This window comes from Electrophorus electricus, chromosome 7 (genome assembly GCF_013358815.1).
Source record: "Electrophorus electricus isolate fEleEle1 chromosome 7, fEleEle1.pri, whole genome shotgun sequence".
NCBI lineage: Eukaryota > Metazoa > Chordata > Actinopteri > Gymnotiformes > Gymnotidae > Electrophorus > Electrophorus electricus.
Genome location: NC_049541.1, coordinates 6,683,762 through 6,692,038, shown reverse-complemented (window position 1 = coordinate 6,692,038; position 8,277 = coordinate 6,683,762). Strand labels below are relative to the sequence as shown.

At 39.0% G+C, this 8,277-nt stretch overlaps 1 protein-coding gene across 1 annotated transcript; it reads left to right on the top strand.

Annotated features, from left to right (window-relative positions):
* Positions 1-1,134: 1,134 nt before the first annotated feature.
* Positions 1,135-8,126, top strand: acot11a (acyl-CoA thioesterase 11a). The gene is made up of 16 exons (XM_027029862.2): positions 1,135-1,193; positions 1,798-2,018; positions 2,675-2,744; positions 3,227-3,287; positions 3,765-3,866; positions 3,971-4,118; positions 4,319-4,469; positions 5,009-5,128; positions 5,217-5,355; positions 5,666-5,721; positions 6,379-6,445; positions 6,661-6,744; positions 6,853-6,986; positions 7,098-7,229; positions 7,320-7,446; positions 7,721-8,126. Exons 1-16 carry the CDS (start codon positions 1,150-1,152, stop codon positions 7,877-7,879), a joined length of 1,815 nt encoding a protein of 604 aa, XP_026885663.2. The 5' UTR covers positions 1,135-1,149; the 3' UTR covers positions 7,880-8,126.
* The last annotated feature ends 151 nt before the right edge of the window (positions 8,127-8,277 follow it).

The window sequence follows — 8,277 nt, the reverse complement described above, 5'->3', positions numbered from 1 at the left end:
TATTCAAGTGCTTTGAGCAATATTTGTATTTGTATGGCCTGAATGTGCATAAGTGTGTATGTGAGGCATAGGCTAGGTTACTTTTGTATTGCTGTCTTCATTAAGGAGTCAGTTTGTTCCAGGAATTATAGTTTTAACTAGTCAAAACATTACTTCATGGGTACTGAAATTAATAGTAATAATAGCAGTATTTAGCTAGTGTTTGTTTTTATGTTTGTGTGTGTTTTCCTGCATTTCTTTATTTTAATTTTTTGAGAATCACACTTGCCCTCATAAGCAGTTAAAATATCCTGACAAAATACCCTGAAAATATCCAGTTAATGCTTTTATAAAATAATTCCTCACACAGACCCCACAAACAAAAAAAGAGACAGCTAAAAGCATCCCCTTTTCACAAATAAGTGCATTAGACTGGGTAGGTGTCGAGTTGATCTATTTTGCAGCATAGAGGCCCAACTGTAGTAGAATTTATAAGAATATTTCATTAGAACTTGCGCGCATGGCCGTGTGAAGAATTTCACGGTGTATGGCGGCCCCTGCTGTCGGCCTAGAAACAACCGTCAGATTGGTCCCGTTCTTGTTATTGTGATTAATAAAACTGTCATCCGGATTTTTTTGAACAAACATATCTAGAAAGAGAGATTCAAAATTGTAGTAAGTATGCAGATTTTCCAGAGAAGTTTCCTGCGGTCCTTTATCAACCGTGCAAGCAAAGTGCTTCTAATTTAATAGTAGGAGGAGCCAGTTTATATATGAAAAAGTAGATGTGTAAATCATAACATGCATTCCACGGGGATCTAAACTTCCATGAGTGTAGACGAGTTATTTTTCATCTTTGATTTCACTAATTTCATTGCTGCCATAGCAGCAACTGGCGTTGCAAACGGATATGTCATTAATGCCCTGTACATTAGTATTAAAATGCCTTGTCACTGGAAACGACAGATCTTTAGTTTTGATGGCCGCAGGTGTTCAATAAACTTAAACATTAGACATTGACCAAGATCACATACAGACATACATGCATTTCATACAGATTACATACATATATTGCGTCTTGTTGACGGCTCAATATGCGAGGCGTGGCCTTCGACAGTCCCCGCGTTCTTTGTGGTTGTGATTAAGTTTTTGACTCTCGAATATGCCATCATGGAATACAGACAAGTATCGTGGAATTATGAAGGTTATGATTGGTAGGCGCGTATAGTCTTCTTCGGAAAGTAAGCCGTTGACGATTCACGCAATAATTTATTTATTCGTTATTATATTTGGGTTCACCATATAATCGGAGTTTTCATTATTATACAGATTAAGCCTACTGTTGGTAATGTGTTCTGACTTTTCAAATCACTTTTCACTGTGTGTGTTTGTCCGGACTGCACACGAAAGTTTAAAGAGAATTGCATAACTAACCACAGTTTAAGTCCAAGCGAGCGCGAGCGAGAGAGAGGAATGAAAAGAGCAAACAAAAGAAGCTCAACAAGCTGAAACGTGCAAATGCAATGATAGTCTCGGATTTCGTAAACTAATATCTTAGAAGTCAGATGTCATGTTCGAAACAACACCTGCACTTTTTCCGAACGTTTTTCGTCTTCTTCTGAGCGCAACGTCGAATTCCAAATCTAAAAACACTTTAAACGAATAAATTCCTCATTCGCCGTAAAGTTACTAGTGGCTCTAATTTTAAACGAAATCTCGACTTTAAGGCAACACTACTGGCGTTACCGTGTGCGCGAGCCAACGTTTTGCGATCTCAACGCGGAACATCCTTTTTTTTTTTTTTTTTTTCATATACAGCTCTTTCCTAACAGATCACCCCCTCTCTGCCATGGCTTCGGGCATCAAGCCGCAAGTGGAGCAGGGTGATTCAGACCTCGTCGTGGAGGACGACAAAATGTATCGCAACCCTACAGAGGTGAAGATGAGCCAGATCGTGCTCCCCTGCCATGCCAATCACCGCAAAGAACTGAGCGTAGGGCAGCTGCTTAAATGGATGGACTGCACGGCCTGCCTCTCTGGTGAGTATGCAACTAAGGGAGTGCACCAGAATGTGACTTGCAGCACGTAACGTGCATGTGAGATCTCTAGCTCTCTTCTGTATAAGTGCAGGCTTGTTATTGTTTAGGCAGGATGATTGTAGGGGAAGGACCACCAAGCGTAGGTGGGTTTTAAATTATAGATAGTACAACGAGCTTGTTGCAGCTGCATGGTTTTGCATTTGCCATAATAGTGCTTCAGAGGCGAACAAGCAATACAGGTTTTGACACTGGAGTTGTTTATCATGTTTAAAATCTGTTTTGTAGCTTGGCAAAATTATGAGAAGATCCCAACTACAAATTGTACTTCATGCACGTGCAAATAATAGCTATACAATTGCTTGTATGAATATTCTACAAATATTTTGTTATTATAAATTCCACAGATTTTCCATTATTTTCCAGACTTAAACTACATTTTTAGATTCTTAAAAGGTTCTGCACATACAGTTTTAGGGTCATTGGGAACCAGACCTTACCAAATACATTTGCCAGCTATGTGCTGTGCAGCAATGTTTTTTAATTTATAGTTTTTTGCTCTCGGAAGGCAGCCATTCATGTTTCAGTTTAGTAAACACAGCAGAAGGGCTGTCTGGAACCTACGTAGGATCTCTCCAAGTATCCCTTTCTCATTGCAGCTGAAAGACATGCCGGGTGTTCCTGTGTAACAGCCTCAATGGATGACATTCATTTTGAGCGCACCATTGGGTAAACAACATTTATAAATGTGTCAAATACAAATTTGCCAATTGGTGTAGACTTGTTATTGATTATTTTTTTATGATAATACAATATACATGATTGGCTCACTGATGGTGGGTCTGGTATTGGATATATAGTGGCATTAACACTATATTCAAGAGAAGTTGCTCCAGGGACTGCTGATAACTGGCATGTGGGCAGTGTATTGAGCTCTGTAAAGGATGATTTTGTGGTCATTACTGTGGGTGTCAAGCTTTCAGACAGAGGCATTATGATGCATTAGTAAAAAACAAAACAAACCTATACTTATGAGATTCTTAATGTGAAACAAACATGGCTGTGATGTGTTACTCTACCTGGTTCAACTGGACACTTGTACTTAGATACTTATTTGAATGCTTATTGTATTGTATAGAAATGAGAAACAGGAATAGAATGAGTACTTTTAAAATGATGTCTGCCTTCTGTTTCTATATATTTGTTTTTAGTGTTGGACAGGTGGTTAACATTAAGGCAAAAGTTAACAGGGCTTTCAACTCAAGTATGGAGGTAAAAAAACAAAACAAATTCAGCTACATTGCTGTTGAACACATATTACACCTAATACTTGTCCAAATAATTAGCTAAATATGTAAATTATATTGTGGGGTTTTATACAATAATATCATACCTGTATACCTGTTCGTTTTCAATTTGTTTTGATCATTCCAGCATTTGGTATTGTTTGCTTATTAGGTGGTCCAATTCTGTTGTTCCATCACAAATATTTCTAAACACTTTATCCATACTGCTGCATACACTATATAGTTGTATATTTATTACTACAAAAATAAGCAGTGAAATAAAGTGAGAAACCTTTTCATCTAAAACGATACAAGTTAAAAGAGCAAATGAAACCGCGTATATCCAACCCCAGTAATGCTTATGAAAAGATTAACTGAGTTGCTCCAGCAAATTTGACTGCTCACTGTGGCCTTGCGATTATGATGCTTCTGTGCCAAAATGAGCTGTGCTTGTGTGTGTAAGGTGGGAATAGAAGTCAGCTGTGAGGACCTTTACAGTAACCAGCAATGGAAGGTGTGTCATGCCTTCGCCACATTCGTGGCCAGAAGCACCAGAGCAGAAAAGGTGAGACCCAGCAGAGAGCTGTTTTCTGTTGCCAAGCGTAAAAAAAGCTATATATATATGTATGTGTGTGTGTTTGATTGATTGGTAAATTGATATCCTTGCAGATCTGTCTGAAGCCCCTGGTGCCGTGCACCCACAAGGAGCAGTTGGAGTACAGCATGGCAGCAGAGAGGAGGAGGATGAGGCTGCTCCACATCGACATCATGAAGGACCTGCTGAGTAACAAGACTTTCCAGTGGAGCCCCAGTGAGGGTGAGTGTTGTAAATCTAGGTCTCACTTCACATGAAATTACATACATCCAGCATGAGGTATCTAAAGACATGTTTATTACGCGGAAGTGTCTACACTAGACGGTTTCATTTCTCTAAGAAACTGAATATATCGTTTAAGTAGGCAGGAGGCCATGAGGCACTTGGCATTTCTGTGTATGTGTGTGAATGGTTGGGTTCAGAGGGTCAAAATGAGCAGCTGACCGTTCCGACTGAGAAAACACGGGTGGAGAGTGTGGAGCTGGTTCTCCCCCCTCATGCCAACCACCAGGTCAATACGTTTGGGGGCCAGATCATGGCCTGGATGGAGAATGTCGCCACCATCGCAGCCAGGTAACATCCTAGCTCACACATTCACTTTCAAAATCGATTAAGATCTTTTTCAATATCTCTTCATTCCATGCTGCATGTAGGCCTACATAAATCATCATGAATCTAATATCCTGAATTCATAGCATTTTAAGATCATTACAGTTCAGTGCAGTGTTGTTAGTTAATATTTACCCATAGTAGAAACTTTGAAGTGACTCAGTGGTCAAAGTTTGAACGGTCACCTTTAATAGTACAAATTAAAACTTGTGATGCTGGCGGCACAGAGGGAGCGAGAGGCGAGGGTAAAGTAAAGGAGTCTTTTATTCTCCATGATACAAAATAAGTTTTGTTACTCCGTTTTTTTGCTCAGTTTTCCTGTGATGAGACGAAAAAAAGCTGTTATTTCGTAACTTCACAATCTCCTGCAATGAATTTGGTCTTCTTCCAGTCATTTGCAGGTTTATTATATTTATGCATGAACCTGTTTGTACAGTTTTTAAAAGGACAACCTTTTTTTTTTTTTTAAATAAAGTGGTGCTTTTTTCCCCTACTCCTTCTAGCCGTTTATGCAATGCCCATCCCACTTTGAGAACCATAGATATGTTCCACTTCAGAGGCCCCTCCCAGGTTGGAGACCGCTTGGTCCTCAAAGCCATTGTCAACAATACCTTCAAGAACAGGTGAAGCTGTCCTGTAGGCACCTATCTGATGTATTGTCTTATACACCTGTGTGGTAACTGTCATGTACTGTGTGATTTGGTATGACAGCATGGAGGTAGGTGTGTGTGCGGAGGCGTATCAGGGGGAGGAGTCACAGAGACACATTAATAGTGCCTTTATGATGTTTGAGGTGCTGGATGAGGATGGCAAGCCATGCCCACTGCCCCCAATACGCCCTGAACCCTTGGTAAGGTCTAGATCCAGACATACTTCCTTTAAAACTTTGTTTTTTGTTAATATTGATAGATATCTATTTTGATAATACTGATAGATATTGATATTGAATATTGTTAATATTCATAGAACGTTAGGAGGGAAAACAATAGAGCCTGAAAAATCAGTAGTAAGAAACAGTTTGAAATTCTATAAAAATTTGCGAAGTAACTGTTACATAACTGATTATTGATAACCATTCTTCTAACTAGGGGTCTGCTGTACATAATATAAATAGAGAATTTTGTCTTTTCTATTCATTCTTTTAATTTTCCTTTTGGTAGGATGGAAGCAGGAGATACCAAGAGGCTATTGCCAGGAAGAAGATTCGACTGGATAGGTAGTGAACACAGAATGTCATCCTAAACGAGGACAAGAGAATCAAGCTTAGCTGTCACATTCACCCTTCCCATCTCTCTTAACTGTTTCCTGTAAATCAAAGGCCATGGTGCCTGCTGGCATTTGTTCCCAGCTGCACATCACCAAATTACATCAATAACCGTTTAAAAATTAAAAGGGAATTAAAACGTGTCACGACAACTAATAGACCCTGCAATATAATTGGTGGACCAATCTGAGTTTCCATGCAAAAGAACCTGCAAGAGGGCCTAACAGTTCAGTGACTGATAAGAGTTGCCAAAAGCAAACAAAATGAAGGCAATACTGCTCACAGCTACATACTGGAAGAGCTACACAGTAACTTCACCACACCAAGCTTCACATGTCTTGCTGTTTCTGTGACCTCACATGTGTGCTAATGCACCACCCAGTGTGCAAAGGTGAAACAGCAAGGCGAGTAGCACACGATGCATAACTGTCAAATAACACAGTGGCAGCATATGGGAATAAGCACCAGTTTCCTCAAATTTCAAGCATAAGTTTGCATAAGCGATAACAGCTGTTGCAGAATGTAATACGAGTAGTTTAAACGAAACTTGTATTATTGTGTGCTAATTAACATGTGCATTCACTAAACTGAATCTGTTTATCCATTCAGAAAGTACATCATCTCCTGTAAACAAACTGAAGTGCCCTTATCAGTCCCCTGGGACCAGAGTAACCAGGTATTTTATCTCATTGAATCTATCCACATTATAACCTCAGGATCTATAGATATGCAGTATTGCTTTGTTGGACCACATAGCTTATGCAATGTTTTACACAAGTTAATATTATCACATGTTGATTATCTGCAGAAACATTATAAGAATGAGGACAGTTGATTATCAGGTTTCTAGATCAACTTGGCACATTCGAATATTCCTGATATCCCCTACAGGTGTATCTCAGCTACAATAATGTATTTGCACTTAAGATGTTGGCAGCCAGAACAAAATGGACCCTCAGCTCTGAAAAGAACAACGTGAGCAGAATGTCATCACTACCTAACCAGCTTTGACTCTTCAGTTTACGGGTTGATGTGTTAAATCCGCAACATTTTTGACACTAGCTTTTTTTGGTTTATTCCAAGGTAAGGCTGTATACTTTAGAGGAGAATCAGACCCTTTGTTTCAGGATCGAGTCTGAGGTGAATGTTCCGGCAGCGAGAGCGTTCCTTTTGCTCTCCGACCTATGCTGCAGGCCAGAATGGGACAAGCTGTATAAGTAATACACTTTGCTCCTTGTGTACAGATCAGTAGCAGACTATGTAACGAAAAACGTGTTTATGTTACACCAGTATGCACCAATGGAGCCTCATGTTTATGTCCTGTGCAGGCAGTGTGAACTGATAATTCAGGTCAACGACGATGATTTCATCTATCATGTCCTTACTCCTTCTGTCAGCGAGGGGGGAAAAGTTCAGGACTTCATCCTGCTGGCCTCCAGGAGACCACCGTGTAATAGTGGGTGAGTGAAACACTTGAAAACAAACATTTGTAAGCGCTTTGTTTTCTGGAGTTTTGGAACAAAAGGTATATGGCATGTTTGTCTGTCTAGGGACCCGTATGTTATTGCATTACGGTCAGTCACCCTTCCCACACATCCCCCAACAGAGGACTTCAACAGAGGCGAGATGCTCTGTGCTGGATTTATCATTTATGAGGTGTCCAAAAGTGTTTCTAAGGTAGGAGCTGAGAAGTTTAAATGACCTCATAAGGAAAACTTGACAGTGTAGTTTCACAACAGATATGCAGGACCCTACAATTCCTCTCAAGGTCCAAGAATCCCACAAAAGCAGCACAATATTCTCATTATATTTAGCACTTTCGGGCTTCTTAATTAGTTTTCACATTTCATAAGCTTGAGCAAAAGTCCTCAATAAATGCCTTTTATTTGTTTATTTTAATTTTTTTTAATGTGCATTTGAATCATTGTTTTGTTTTGTTTTTTGTACTCAGATCTCCTACTACAACCAGACCAATCCAGGGGTGTTGCCATACATTTCTACAGACATTGCAGGACTGTCCTCCAGTTTCTGTTACACCTTCCATTCCTGCAGCCAGTACCTGCTGGAGAACAGAACCAGACATTCTGTGTTGTCTGACACTGAAATATAATTTCCTGTCACTGCCTTACACACTGTTTACTAAAAGGTTTTATAAAACAGTACAATGTATTGTCTACAAAGACATCAATGGCAGTGTGATTTTAGATATTTTTACAACCATGTCATTTTGGAGAATATGGGGGGAAATGACTATTTTGTTGTACTTTTGACACTATAGTTATAGCAGTGAATTTAAATGATTGTCAGCAGTTTACATATCACTTTCTATTTTCAATTATCACATTTTATTTTCTATTTCTGACATTAAAAATCTTAAATAAAATGAAATGGTTAGTATATTTGTCTTATTTGAGTAGTTTTAAATAAATCATCATATTACTAATTGGGTTAATTTTATATAAATGACAAAGAAAACAGATGCTTTACATACATTTTTGTTTTGATTAG

Excerpts from the sequence above, each read along its gene's own strand:
- acot11a (XM_027029862.2), top strand. The coding sequence starts at position 1,150 with ATGGAATACAGACAAGTATCGTGGAATTATGAAGGTTATGATTG. Across the intron at positions 3,288-3,764 it reads CTTTCAACTCAAGTATGGAG|GTGGGAATAGAAGTCAGCTG; the intron begins GTAAAAAAACAA and ends TGTGTGTGTAAG. Across the intron at positions 4,470-5,008 it reads GTCGCCACCATCGCAGCCAG|CCGTTTATGCAATGCCCATC; the intron begins GTAACATCCTAG and ends TACTCCTTCTAG.